The sequence below is a fragment of the Meleagris gallopavo genome, chromosome 23, assembly GCF_000146605.3.
Source record: "Meleagris gallopavo isolate NT-WF06-2002-E0010 breed Aviagen turkey brand Nicholas breeding stock chromosome 23, Turkey_5.1, whole genome shotgun sequence".
NCBI classification, from domain to species: domain Eukaryota; kingdom Metazoa; phylum Chordata; class Aves; order Galliformes; family Phasianidae; genus Meleagris; species Meleagris gallopavo.
The window spans coordinates 4,506,614-4,521,336 of record NC_015033.2 but is presented as its reverse complement, the minus strand read 5'-3'; the positions used below and the strand labels follow the sequence as shown (position 1 = coordinate 4,521,336).

Below are 14,723 nucleotides of genomic sequence, written 5' to 3'. Positions count from 1 at the left end.
TAGCCTTAGCCGGTGTTTGGCAATGGTGTGCAATGCAAAGGCTAGCTATTTGGAAGAATTTGCATATATGAAAAATGAATGTCCTCTGATGTGTGCAATGGAGTGATTGCATCAACTGCTTTGTGTAAGAATACCTTGCTGTCAGATCCCAGTACGTCCTGTTAGTGGCCTGGGCTCCAGCTGAAGCTATCTAACGACACACACTGCAATTGAGGGGAATGGAAAACCTAAATCTCTTTTTTCTTTTTTCCTTTCAGGTTCACGTTGGAGTTGATACTGTAGCAGACTTCAGCTATGCAGACGATTAAGTGTGTAGTTGTGGGTGATGGTGCTGTTGGTAAAACCTGTCTCTTAATTTCTTACACAACAAATAAATTTCCATCGGAATACGTACCAACGGTGAGTGTGGGAATGGCTCCAGTTCTTGGGGCACGGTGGGTTGTGCAGCATGAGTTTCCTTTCAAAAGAAGTTGTGTGGCACAAACACCTTAAGATCTGTACCTTCAGCTTGTTGCAGGCTAATACACCATGGAAAAGTAATGCTGAGTCTGTTATGCGGCTGCTGCTGATCCTTGCTATCACCTGGTGCTGCTGGGGTTCTTTCCCTGTATGCAGTCAGTTCCTGCTGTTTGAGTGCTTTGTAGGGTCTTGGCTGCTGTTTGCTGATGGCCACTGGCTGGATTTTGTGAATCAGATCATCTGCAGTTGCTAAAAGAGCAAAGTGGAGGGCGGGCAGCAGGAACTCCTGATCTCCAGCTTGCTGAGCTCTGTTGTAGCCACGTCTTTACGTTTAGGGAAAATAGTACTTCATGCTGCTAAGGTGGTCACTGACCAGTTACCATTTTTGATGCTGATTTTTGCTTTGCAGCTTTGAGAGATCATGCAGTGCACTGTGGAGTGTGTGGTTACTCCTCATGTTTAATTGAAGTCATGTTTGGATCTAGAGTGTTCAGCCTCATTCCAGTTGTGCATACAGATATCTAACAGCTTTGTATGTATTCCTTCTATTTCTGTCTTCACGTAACGCTTGTCGTGACCTTTTTGAGTCTTACAGTGTCAGTTTTCTGAGATATCAAATCCCTTAGCTTGTCTCAAGATCAAGGTTGGAGCAGTCTGACTGCATGGCCTCTGTGTGTTGTTTTTCTGATACAGAAGTGTTGCTCTAGTGCTGCCTATGCAGGATTAGCATGCTGACAGTGGGACGTTCAGTTTGTTTTTAGGGTCACTGGGCTTTTTTGCTCTCATAAAGCAACTTAAAAGAACAGAACTTCTTTGAGATGCTGGGTTCTTCATGATGCCTCTTTCAAAGCAGCAGATACTTTGTGTAAAAGTAATCAAAGAAAGGAACCCACAAAGCCAAAGGGGAAAAACAAGTCATTTTTGTGACAGAGAAGCTGCAGGAAGTTTCTGTGATTCTTTTTAGTTGCTGTCTCTGACCACTCTCTGAAGACTTTTCAGCTTGCTGAACTTGAGGCTTCCTTGGAACAGGATTGACTTTTTGTGAGCTTAGTTGTGGATTTGGTGCTGAAAAGGAAGTGGTGCAAGTATCCCCAAGCCTGAGAGCATGCAGCTTGGATGCAGTGACCAGCCTGAGGGCTGTGTATAGGCACGGAGACCAAAGCTCAGCCTTGTGCAGAGATCCTCCTGTTAAGGACTAGCAGGGGACTGGTTGTGTTTGCATCTGCACTTTGTTGCTGTCGAGTGGTGCAGAAAAACCTGCTGTGTTGTTTCTAGGATAACTGCGTGCTGCACAGTGCCTGTGGAAGTCTGCTTGCCCTATTTAAGCCAGTCTTTATGGTCAAGACAAAATGAAAGTGGTCAGTGAGTTTCAGCAGTGAGCCTGAAGCTTCTATATTTATCTCCAGTGAAGTTATCCTTCATTACATTCAAAAATGTTTCAGTCTTAAACTTGTGAGGTTTCAAAATACACATTCCAAGTCTGCTGTCCTGCAGATGATAGTATCATCTGTAAACCCCTGGTCATAAGGAAAAGCTACTCAAAGAAATTAAGTTACATGTCATTTAAGTGTGTTCATGGTGTGCTAAGGCTCAATTGTGGTACTTTTTAAAACAGTTTCATGCTTCTGAAATTGTTTTTTCTCCTGAACCTGGTCTTGAGAATCTCAGTGTTCTGGGAATATCACAGGCCAGTTGCTAACTCTGGCCTAAAGGCTTCCTTCAGACTTTGAGAACTGGTAAGTAAGCTCTGATATTCTGGCTAATGCTTGTAGTAATAAACAGGGAAAGAAATGTAATAGATAGCATCGTTCCAAAATGAAGGCAGAGCCTTGTGACAGGGCACAGAACAGTTGGTGGCAGGTGAGGATGCTCCTGTAAGTCTGAGTCTGGTTTCAAACTGACCTGTTCTGCACGTGCGGCTACTGAAGGCTCTGATGTAAGCTGTGTGTGCTGTTGCCCTGCTTGGCTGTACCTGCACTCTGCAGCTGCTGCTTCAGTCTGACAGGATCTTTCAGTTGGTTCTGTTTTGCTTTTCTTTTTCAATGGTATTTCCCAGGGGGGCATGGATTTTGTGCTGGTGTGGAGTTTATCACATGCATGTTTTTGACATCATTCCCTTTTCAAAAAAGGCAGCAGGGAACTTATGTGTGCAGTGGCACTGTCTGTGTCTGGGGAATGGTAGGTGGTGTGAGTTCTGTAACGTGGAAGCTTGAGCTTCCTGCTGTAGAGGGCTGTCTGGTACCAGCAGGAACTGAAACTTCTTGTTGGACTGTTGCTGCTCTGGGTTTTAGGCTGTTTAGCACAGTTGAGAATGAAGTGGTGGTTGTGCTAGATCTGTGGTGCTTGCAAGTTTGTCATGAGGAGCTGGCCTTGTAACCTTGGCCTCTCCAGTGCTGGACCCACAGACTTTCTCAGTTCTAGCTCTACCTTTAAAAACAAAAACCAAGTGCAAAAAGCCAAGTATGTTAATCCTCTGCATTTAACAACTTAAACTCTCTGTTCACTGGGTAAAGATGGGGGAATAGTAGAGGGCCAGAGCAGGAGTGCTGATTAAGGAATATCTTTGGGATTTCTAGCTTGTAATAATCCTCTGACATCTCGAAGAATCGGTGCTCTGACCTTCAGTGAGGAGCATACCACTTTCTGATCCTTTGGGTCATTTGTACTTTGGAGTGTTGAAGTAGTGGTCATTGCATATGGAATGTGCCTGTGAAATGCCTGCAGCCTTCTTCCACAGCCTGAAGGTCTTATATTGTGGCTGGATGCTCACAGGAGGGTGCAGTAAAGCAAAGTCAGGGTAGTGTGTCAAGGATTGGGCTGTGTGGGATGTGGGATGTGAATGTTGAAGTCTCTTGCAGTCCTTAAATCCTGAAGGCTAAACCATAACTGGGTGAGAGGGAAACTTCCAGTTCTAGTTGATGGTTCTGGGGATGTGTAACTTCCTTCTGGGTCACAATGGGTTGTGATAAGTTGGAAAAATCAATGTAGTGGCAGGTATTGCTTTAACCAGAGCAGTTGGCTGGAAAGGAGAGGATCTGAACTCATCAAAGTTCAGCTTTGAAGTGCTGTCTTGCTAGTCTTAGTCCCATATCTTAGTGGAAATTGTTCAAGGGCCTAAGCTTGTAATGAAACCTTGTGAATATGTGTGTGACAGCTCATTTCTCAGCGTTCCTCCTTCCATCTCTTCTGTGAAAAGCTTCCGAGTTCACTGTGACCTGCTTTAATGCTGCAATTTACTTCTGCTCTGGAAGTTGCTCAGACTTGATTGTTGTGTTGAAGGGTATGAAGCTTTCATGTCCTTGCTCAGGTCACTTGCAGCACGATGTGCAGAGACAGCTTTTTTTTTTTTTCCAGTGGGAAAAGCTTTTGATGAAGATAGCTTCTGAAACGTTTTGTTCTGGTTCTGAAGATGAAATAGTCATTGAAATTAATGTTGACCTCCAGCAGTATGGTCCTTTATGAGTTTGCAGGTTTAGAAGGAAAAGGCTTTGGGTAGGAGCATGTGATCAGCTGTGTTGTAAACAAGTTGCTGGGTGAAACACTTGATGCAGTGTGTGCTTGTGACCTCGTGGACAGAACTGTTGTGCCTGCTGCTACACAGATGCTGTGGCTTGATCTTCTCAATTACAGGCAAGAGCTGTTACAGGTGTTTTGTTCTTTTGTGGCTTTTATAGCATTAGATGCAGCAGTGTATCTGGTGTGCCTTTACTTTAGAGAAAGTGTGGAAATAACTCTTGCATCCCTATCACAAATGGAATCATCCTGTTAACAGCCTCAGTGACAGTGCAGGAAGTGTGATGGATTCTGTCCTGCTGAGATGAGCCTTGTACAAATCAGAGGGGGCTCAACATGGTAGGTAGTGGATGGTTTGAAAGATAGCATACTGACCTGCTCTTAAATGTTTCTTTCCTGAACAGGTTTTTGATAACTATGCTGTAACGGTGATGATTGGAGGAGAGCCTTACACTCTAGGCCTCTTTGATACTGCAGGTGAGAAATGGAGTGCTCATGTCATTGTAACTGCCCTAGATTTAGCTGAAATGATGTTGACCATGAAGGTATACCAGAAGAGGCAAAAGTTGGTCTTCTGTGAAAGGGAAAAGTCTGCAGGCTTCTTTGTTCATTGTTATTAGAAGGTGTTTGAGCTCGTGGCTGGAGTAATGTACAGTGTTACACAGCATTTATTAGCAAGCATGAGAACGTAACAAGGGTGGGTAGAAGCTTACCCAGGACATGTCCAGTCCCCAGCATGTAATAATAGCAGAGCAGTACGCAACTTCTGATACTGCAAACTATTGTTCAGTGTAGTCCTGTCAGAGAACTTGGCTGGCAAAGTGTTGCCTAAATTGCCTTGATAGAACTTAATGTGACTCTTTCCAGCTGTATTCTTACAGATGCATTGTTAGTGTTTTATTAATTACTGATGTGATCTTGTGCTCCAGTTAAGTGCTGTGGCTTTAATTACTCTTCACGTTGTTCTCAGAAGCGTGGTTTGTATGTTATTACAAACTCCTCAGTTCTTGGATAAGATGCTCTGTGGAGCAGAAGCCAAATGACTTAGTGCATATAGCTTGATGTACTTGGGAAAATAAAAGCTTTCCTTTTGACCAAGCTTGTGAAATTAAAGGGCTGCTGCTTTGAGGGTCACCCATCTTTTTACTAAACAGCAGCTACTAGTGCAAGCTACAGAACTTAAATGAATAGAAACCATATTAATGACTGACATATTATAAAAACTTTCTTCTGTGAAGACAGCTTTTTGGGGGTAGTTTGCAACAAGTTGCTTTGGTCAGTGCTTAGCTCCCATGTGTGTCCAGAGAAGTACGGTAGCTGTCAGTAGTACAAGCTGTTAAGATCTCCATCTTCGAACTACAGATCTTCCACTGAGATGTCCCAGGTGTGGTCAGCTCCTTTAAGGTCTCTGAAGTCTTTGTCCTGTATGATAAACGTGAGACTCAGTTGAAATCTGAGTGTTTTTTGAATAAACAATGCTCAGCTGGTTGCCAGCTCATGAAGTAGCTCCTTAAATGGGAGCCTTGCTTTGCTCTCTAAGAAGAGTGGTACTGAATTGAGCAGGTGTAGAAATGAGCTGCTGCAGAGTTTGGTGGGTCAGCGCTAGTGGTGTGCTGCAGGGGCTGCTGCTGTCTGATGTGCAGACCCAAAGGGAACAGCTTTGAAGCACAGCCTTCCCTGTGTATATTTGTAGGGGATGGCTGCTAGGCAGCCTTGTTACTCCCGTACCTGTAAAAGCAGCATTCTTCTCTTACTATTTAAAGAACACTTCACTAAATGTGTTCAAGTGTGAGTTGGGACCTCCTAGGGAGCAAAATTGCTTCTGAAACTTTAGTTTTTGCATGTTAATGAAATTTGATGTCAAAATATATTTTATAGCTAGAGTAGGTGCAGAAGACCTGAATTACAGCCAGATTTACATTCTGCAGTCTGTGGCTGCTTGACCTAAAAAGAATTTATTAGGGCACACTGCTGACCTTCCCTTCTCTCTTGTGACTTTAAGCAGCTTGTTGTTACGTAGCAACTGAATGAATTCTGTATCTGAGTACTAGGCTCCCTGAATGTTTGGATTCAGTGTATTTGCTTAAGTGTTAGAACTACTCACAATAATGCTTTTGTGCTGGAATGTGTATTCTAACAACCTGTAAAAGGCAATATTTTGCTGTCTACCTCTAATACTGTGTTAATTTTCTCCCTTATAGGTCAGGAAGATTATGATAGATTACGACCCCTCAGCTATCCACAGACAGATGTATTTCTGGTCTGTTTTTCAGTGGTATCTCCTTCTTCATTTGAAAATGTGAAAGAAAAGGTTGGTTCAACTCTGCCTGAGTTCTCCTGAGAAGGAGCTGCTGCTGTGATTTTTAGTAATATCTAAAGTGTTAATCTTGACTGGGTGGTCAGTAATAAATACTGTATCTTCTCTCCTTAGTGGGTACCTGAAATTACTCACCATTGTCCAAAGACTCCTTTCCTGCTTGTCGGGACCCAAATTGATCTAAGAGATGATCCCTCAACAATTGAAAAACTTGCCAAGAACAAGCAGAAGCCCATAACTCCAGAGACAGCCGAAAAACTGGCCCGGGACCTGAAGGCTGTTAAATACGTGGAGTGCTCTGCGCTTACGCAGGTAAGAGTTGGTCTTTGTCCATTTCTGCTTGTTTGTATTCCACATACGTATATATTTTTTTTCAGTTCCAGGGGAAAAGCTGCTCAGAATGAATGTGAAAGGATGTGAGCTCCATTTCTGCTGTTGACATAGTAGCTTTCTCTGTCCTGTTGTTCTCAGGCACGAGGAGCTGGCAGTGGTACAAAGCAAATTGGCCTGTGAAGATTTAGGCCCAAGTGGAGAGGAGAGGTGAAGGATTTGCTTTTGTGTTGGAGCAAAGTAGTTATCTAAAACTTAGAAGGCATGTTACGGACAATAAGTGGGTTAGTATGCAGATCACAACTGAAGAGAGCAGTCAAAGAAAAAAACAGATCTCAGTTTCTGTCTTAGTGAAGTAAGTTTTGTTCCTTCTATGAATAGAAGCCTTCCTAATTGAGAGCTTCTTTCTCTTCCTTTTTAGAGCTTCCTTTCTCTTCTCCCCACCTAGTCTATGGTGATCTGTTTCTTTTGTATGCCTTAAGATGGAAGTTCTGTTGCAACAGAAAATACTAATCGTATAGTTCTTAAGATATAAACGTGCTGTGCTGTGAACTAATGTGTGAAAATGAGTCTAAAAATGACTGAAATTGCTGACTCGAGGCACCAAAACCTGGCAGTCTTTTCCTCTGAAGTTAGTGTGGGGAGGGTGGACAGCTGGGATCTACCTTGTCTTTGGGTGCCCTGGAAACATCATCTTGTGTGTCCACTCCTGCATAATATATTACAACTCTTGGCAGTTTATTTAATGCTCCTCTGAGAAGAATTTGTACCTACTTGATGTACACAAACCAGAGGTGCACAGTATCAAGCTTTTCACTCTTTGGCACTTTGCTGCACTGATGAATAGTATCTTGAGCACAGAGCTTTGTTTCTGAGCTTCCAAGCCTGAAGTTCTGCTCCCCTTGCACCCTCTGCCCAGGTTGCACAGTGGCTTTTCCATTTGTCATCCTGAGGCTTTTTTTTTTTTTCCCCAAACTGAGAACAGCCTTCTGAGGGAATGTGTGGGACACTGCCCTGGAAGTGTTGTGGCAAGGCATCCTGCTGTAGATGGTGTCAGTTGCACAACCTGAATGCTGCTGCTGGCTGGGCTGTGGAACCTACTTATTGGTGAAATGGATACCAGGATTTTTTGCCCTTTCCTCTGTATCTTTAAGTTTGCCTTCTTCAATCTGTTCAAATTACATGGAAGCACCTGAAATTACTAGAAGGGCTGATATAACGACTTCATTGTTTATCCATTCTTTTAATTTCCAGATAAATTAAGTGTATCAGTTGGAGAGAACAGCTTTATGCACTTGGAAGCTCAGCCTGAATTTCCTCCAGCAATCTAGTGGCTGTATACCCAGTAGTGGTCTCAGAAGTTGGGAATAATCTGGTAGGAGGATTCTGAGGCTTTCTCACCTGAAAGATAATCTTCTGCTCTGCTCTTCTTACTTCATTTGTCATGGACACTCCCTGCAAAACATCTCTTACTCAGCCTGTTGGTAATAGCTGCCAAACAGAAATGTAGATGTTCTGCAAAGGGGGAGATGTTTGAAGTTTCCAGCTGTGATGTAGCTGGTGGCTTGCGGAGCACAGAGGGCAGCTGGCTGTTCTAGCCAGGAAGGTTGTTTTCCTACCTGCAAGGCAGTGCTGTAGTAGTTGGTTTCCAGTGAAGCTAGGTTCAGCTGGGTAATTCCAGTTATCTCTTTACCTTGGCATCCATCTACACAGTTCATCTCAGCTATCTGGCATTTTCTACCTTCCCACTAACTTGGAAATGACTTCACAACGGTAGTAAATAATCATAAAATTACGGAGCTGTTATTTTTGTTTTCCCCAGGATTTAAGATTCCACTTGTCTGTGTGGAACAGTCGGATGTTCTGAACACGATACGTGGGTCCTAAGAGGCTGAGTTTGACTCTGTTCTGTAAAGGCAGAGTATCTGCACCATCATGAGTCTGGATGACTCTGCAGTGGTAAAGGGTGAACTGTTTTCCCTCTCTCTCCATCATTTTTTTTTTTTAGGTACAGTGCTTTTTTTGTGATGAAGGCACTGAAGTAGGTCAGTATCGATGCCTTCAGCCTTTTTCCTACAGAATAATACCCAAACACCACTGTCAGTAGTAGATAACACTTCCTTTTTAGGGCAGGGTGATGGATTTGCATTGTTGCTTCTGTCATCCTTAAGTCTCTGAGTAGCTTCCTGTAGCTCTATGCAGCTACTGAGCACAAGGGAACACTTTGAATTTTGTTCCTTTTTCTGATGCTAGGCTTGAGCACAGCTGATGGTTTTGACAAAACCAGATTTGTGAGGACCCTTAAGTTTCCCATGAGGAAGTGGGGATAAAGGGAGCCAGAACCCAGCTGGCTGGCTGCTGCAGCCCAGAGAAGTGCTGCTTCAACCAGAGCATCAAGGCCTGTGGGCTGGTCAGATCCAACGCAGCTCCTTTCGTGTGCCCACTCTTCTGTCATCCAGATTTCTGTCTCCAGTCCAGTTCTCACAGTAATTTTACCCTTTTTTGTCATCATTTATCCCTGTTTTTTGTACTAGGAAAGCAAAGGAGGAGTCCAAGAGTAGTAAATAAAAAAAAAAAAAGTGTTACTTTCTCGACTCTTGCCCTGTTTGGGTTCTTTGTTGCATAATTGGGTCTATATAACAGCCCAATCAGAGAGGAAAAATCTAACTAGTACTCAGGCTGCATTTAGACATTATCAATCTGAAGTCTCTTAAGTTTTTTTGAGCATAGGTTGCAACTCTTAAAACATGCTGGAGAAAATGTACAGAGTTGTACATAGACTTGATAAAGGTAAATTAATAACCTTGCGTGTAACTTGGACATAAATGCTTCCAGGTGGAATTGTCTTAGAGACCTCCTGTGTAAGGGCTCCAGTAAAAGACTTGCTGAAAGGAATGTATCTGAACCTCTTGTTTGAATGGTGTTCAAAAATAAAAATTTACAAACGCCACAAATGTTTGTAGGAAGTAATTGAAGCTTTTCTGTTCTTCTTTGGCTGACATAAAGCAGTTCTTCAGAAGTTACAAAGGTTGCACTGGTGACAGTAGATTTAGGCGAGTCCAGTTAGCACAAACTGAGCCAGGTTTCACTTCTGGTGTTCACGTGTAACTTGGCAGAGCTGTGTAGGAGTGCTGATGTACTGTGGTGGTCTTGTTGTGCTTACAGTAACTGCAAGGCATGCTTTGTGCTCTGATGCAATCCCTGCAGACCTCTTAGAGCTCTGACTGCTTGTGTAGTGCTGGATCTCAATTACTCCAGTCCTAACCTAGTGTCTGTTTTCCTTTGAATGGTTATACTTGCTTTAATAACTAACTGAATAACTGAAAAGCATCGTTCCTGTAGCTGGCTGTTGGGTAAGGTATTGCATCACTTTGTATGTGACTGAATAGCCATGTCTGCAGATGACAGTGGCTTACTTAGAGAGGTACTGCTTCAATCCCAGATCGTGTTCTCCCCGCTGTCTGGAGTTCTTCAGTTATTCAGGGCTGAATTCACAAAGCAGAATGATGGGGAGCCTTTGCTCTGATGTGGCTGCTGCTGTAGGTGGGAGCAGTGAGTCCATGCACCTGCCATGGCCACTTAGAGTGGGTCACTGCCACAGGAGCTGCACTCAGTGGGGCACACAGCTCTCCCATGTGTTTGTTCCCCTGTAATCTCACCAAGTGTATTTCCAGCACTTAGGGGAAAACACAATTTTTTGAGCAGCTCCTTCCTCAGGTGGCTTTGCCAACTGCTGCTGTGTTTGTTCCTCTGCCCTTTTGGGTGTTCGTGTTGGTTAACTTGGTGGTCTGTCACATGTTCTGTCTCTTTTTGCTTCTGGGTTGTCTGAAGGAGATTTCTTCCTGGGATCTACTTTGTTTTTTGCAAAGTAAATCGTGTTACTGCCTGTGTGAATTCAGCCTGCTCTATCCTGAATGCTCTTTGTATCTGCTTGTTTTTCTCTAATCCTCTAACCTGGCTGCTGTTTTTTCTCCTCCCCTCTGTCTTGTAGAGAGGTCTGAAGAATGTGTTTGATGAGGCTATCCTAGCTGCCCTCGAGCCTCCGGAAACTCAGCCCAAAAGGAAGTGCTGTATATTCTAAACTTTCTCCTTCCCCTCTTGCTGCTGCTTCCTCTGTCCCACTACTGTAGAAACCTGGTTAAAAACGAATAAAGCCACCTCTATTGAAAGCTGTTGTCTGCTTACCATTTTAGAGCAACTCTGTATTAGCTCTTGGACTGATGACAGTACTTAAAATCTTTAGTAAAACATTGTGACCATGGAACGTGAACTGGACTCGCTTAACTCTCTGCTGCTTGGGTTGCCAGATGTGGGTAGCTTTATAATTCAGGCTGTTGGGGGAAAGGATCTGATTACATCATTCCTCTCTAAGAAAAAGATTGAAAGAATAAGACATGATGTTTGATCTTCCTGAATCCAGCTGGAAGAAGCGTTGTGTGTTTTCAATTTCTACTTGTGACTCTTGTTAAATGTAATTGCATGACAAAAGTACATGGAACGGTGATCTGCAAGTGATGCTGTAATGTGAAGGAATTTCTGGTTCTCCTTTGTGCAGTGAGATGTTTTGTTGCAATTGCTTTGGCTGTCTGTGCTGTAGTGGAGTATTTGTAAGTCCTTGGGAAGGAAATATCAATGTATTTGCTACTGCTTGATGAACTGTTAAAACTCTCTTGCTTTCACTAACACGATAGAACATTTCAGTAATAGATTCTTAAAGCCTGTTACTGTAAGATGTAAAGCTGCTTCTTACTCTTGCGCTTCTGATTTTTATTGTTTTAAGGAGAATAACATCAATTGTAGTTTCTTTAAATTTTGAAATTAAAAACTGCGGTTGTTTGTATAAATGACTGATGAAGCTTTATTCTGATTTGCTCTCCCTGGCTTCAGTTTAACACCTGTGCAGTGTCCCTGCTTTGTACTCCTCCCATTTTGACTCTGATACCATGCACAGCTTCTGGGCTCTACCTGCCTGCTTCTAACCACGGGGTGTGTGGGGCCAGAGTCCTGCCCTGAGCGTGTCCTGGACCAGTTTGATCATTGCATGCTTGCCTTGTCTCCTCTTCTCCCCTCGACACGCGGGTGTCCGCCCTGCTGTGCTCGGCGTGCTCCAGTAGAGCTCTTCCATTCGAATGCAGCACTTCCTGCTTTGTTGTTAGCATGTCAGATGTGTCACTGCCCAACTAATCATAAAAACTGCCTTAAGGAAATGACTTCGGTACGTGTATTTGCTTCTTGTGGAGTGTACTGCTCTGTTTTCCAAGCCCTGTGCTCGTGTTCAGCAGATCAGCTGCTGTGATAAGGAACCGCTGCCGGCAGCAGTGCAGCTGGGGCGGACCCTTGCTGAGCAAAGGAGACGGGGGGGTCTGGGTGTCAGATTGGGATCCTTCACTGGAGGGGTTTGTCTGCCACCTGACTCTCCGTGCTTTTGTTTGTGTGAACTCAAAAATGAGACTGCCCCTTTCTCTCTTTGCCCCTTTTCAGAAAGGCCTAAAGAATGTATTTGATGAGGCGATATTGGCTGCCCTGGAGCCTCCGGAGCCGAAGAAGACCCGCAGGTGTGTGCTGCTATGAACGTCCCTCCACAGCCCCTTCTGCAAAGCTGGTGTTTGATGTCATACTAAAAGCAATGTTTAAATCAAACTAAAGATACAAATTTTAAAATTTGTTTTTTGCAATAATGACAAATACCCTGCACTCCCATCTCCCCCACACGATCCCTGTGTGAGATGAGAATGTTAGTGTTTATTCCCCAGTGTCCCCTCAATTCAGTTAAACTAGTTAATTTTGAGTAATTACGTAGTATCAGAAAACACTGATCAGTACTAGTTTTTTATTTTGTTTACTGTTTCTAATTTTTTGTTTAAAATCCAGGCATGCTTGTCATGACTTTTTTCTGTAACAGACTAATTCTAGGCTGTTTTACTGAAGCCTTGCCCCTTCCGCCAGTCTGGCAAGACTTAGTTCTGGTTTCAAGAACTCCTAGGGCTGTTCTACAGCCAGCCAGCAGCCTGTGTGTGAACAGCCTTTCATACTAAAGACAAATACAGGAAAGTAAGATGTCCCGAGCTGGTGCTCCTCTAAGGAGGAGTGTAGAAAATGTATCTGCATCTCCTCTGAAGTTGCCTTGTATCTCTGTCTCTCTCCCCCTGGCTTCCCACTGTGCAAGTCATAAATTTCTGCCCCGTCCTCTAAGTTATAAAGTTTTAGGAACAGAAGAATCCTTTCCCCTGGATGCACCATCAGACTTGGAAACTAACTTGTCAGTCCCTTCATGAGCTTTTGGTCACGTGCTGAAGAAATAACTGCACCTTTTAAAGCGTGCCCAACTGATTCAGTTGGCTTTTAACAAGCCCATCTTTCTGCCAATCCTTTCTTATTTGAGAAATGCTTCCAATGACCAGCATGTCCACTGCTGTCTGGATGCACTGAAAGAACCTGGTGAGTATTGGAATGAGAGTTGGCCCTGGTGGTGCATCTCCCTACAAAGGTTTGGTGTCCTTCAAGGAGAGATTGAAAGACAGACCTGTCAGTAGGAAGGAACTGTGGGGAGGGTTTCTTAGTGTTCAGCATGGCACCACGCAGGGACCAGTTGAGGGAATCCCCTTTTTCTGCATTTTAAGTAACCTTGAAGCTGTAAGATGGGTTCTGGCCCAACAAGGATTGTGCGCAGGATCTTTACACAGACAGCAGTATTCGTAGGGACTTTACCAAAAACCACATTTTGGCTTGCAAGTTAAATTGTTTTTCTTTTAGGGAAAAGACTTAGGGAATCTTTTCCATCTTCCCAAACTCCAATTTCTTGTCAACTCATTAGTGTTGAACCAATGCTTTTTCATGTCTAAGTTCTTTGTATATGCATTCTTTTCAGATGTATTAAACATAAAATATCTTCACAAGCCTGCCTGAGGGTAGTTATTTCTCTAGTCTTTCTCTTGAGTGTGAAGGGCTTGAAAATATATGGCTTTTATCCTTTGTGAGCTTGCGAATTAATGTGGGCCTTTCCTTAATACCTAATTCTGTAAGATCCTGTCTTCCCTCATCTATGCTGCTTGCCTAAATTCTGTTGAGTTTGCTGTGATTTGTGACATAATCATTGCAATCGTACCAAAATCTGAAGGGGAGATAACTGAGGGGGATGATGTACATGTTCCCAATATTAAAAGTAGCCTTTTGGATATTGCTAGTCTCTTACCTGCTCTGTTTGGAGAGTATTCTTTGTCAGTTTCCTGTTGCTCCCTGTTGATGAGCAGATTAAACACTCAGACAGGAGCAAGTGACGTGGTGCTTGCCTCCTGCTCCAACATGCACAGCATCTGTTATGCCTGTAGGTGTATTCAGAAGAGAAAGAAGGTCTTGCAGTGTCACTGTGTAACTTGTGTTAATTACTAAAACGCATTCCAAAGGGTTTCATTAAAGGCTGTTTTTAGTTTAAGGAACTGACTTGTGGGTACTGTAATCTAAAAGCTCAGTGTAAAAGGTGAACTTGTAACTTTCCAGCGATTAGTGCTGCTCTTCTGCTTTGTGTTTTGATTTTCTGTTGCTGTGGGGGCACCTGTCTGTCTGGCTTGCAGTTGGAAGCACAGCTGGGTGTGTGCAGTGCTCACAGCTGAGTGCTGGTGGCAGCGGGCTCAAGTGGGCTCCTGCTCTTCTCCTCACTAAATCTAGTTCATGTCTAAAGTTAGCAGCCAATCTGATGACCAAAGGACTGCCTGCATAAAGTTAAGCAGGAGATTTCCTCTGAAATGGAAGGAGAATCCTTTAGGACTTTTGGTTTCAAGTAGCAGGCTTACCCTGCCAAGCCTCTTCTGTTTTGGATGCAGACTTACACAGAAGTTGCCTGTAGCTGAGTCTTCTGCAAGTATTTTCTGGCAGTGATCTGTGCCAGTCCTTTCGTCCAGGTCCGTTTGGTTAACCAAAAAGTCTGTGCTTGCTGGAAGTGTGTCAGAAGGTTAAACTGCTCTGGAGGTAGTCCTGAAGGCACTAGGTGATGGGAAAACCTCCTTATTGTGTTGTGTTAACTTTGCAGGACTGGCTGATAGCTCTGCGTGCCAGTCCAGAGGGAGGACAGTGTATGAGAACTGGCTGGAGAAGCACAAAGAGCATA

The 14,723-nt window shown here is 43.6% G+C and overlaps 1 protein-coding gene across 2 annotated transcripts; it reads left to right on the top strand.

Annotated features, from left to right (window-relative positions):
- The first annotated feature begins 228 nt into the window (after window positions 1-228).
- Window positions 229-13,515, top strand: CDC42 (cell division cycle 42). Of its 2 annotated transcripts, none has more exons than XM_003212348.4 (5): window positions 229-399; window positions 4,377-4,449; window positions 6,174-6,283; window positions 6,404-6,601; window positions 10,611-12,029. In XM_003212348.4, exons 1-5 carry the CDS (start codon window positions 295-297, stop codon window positions 10,698-10,700), a joined length of 576 nt encoding a protein of 191 aa, XP_003212396.1. In that variant the 5' UTR covers window positions 229-294; the 3' UTR covers window positions 10,701-12,029. The 2 variants fall into 2 exon arrangements, with proteins under 2 accessions (XP_003212396.1, XP_010721190.1); XM_010722888.3 differs by lacking the exon at window positions 10,611-12,029 and adding an exon at window positions 12,101-13,515 and having other exon boundaries at window positions 232-399.
- The last annotated feature ends 1,208 nt before the right edge of the window (window positions 13,516-14,723 follow it).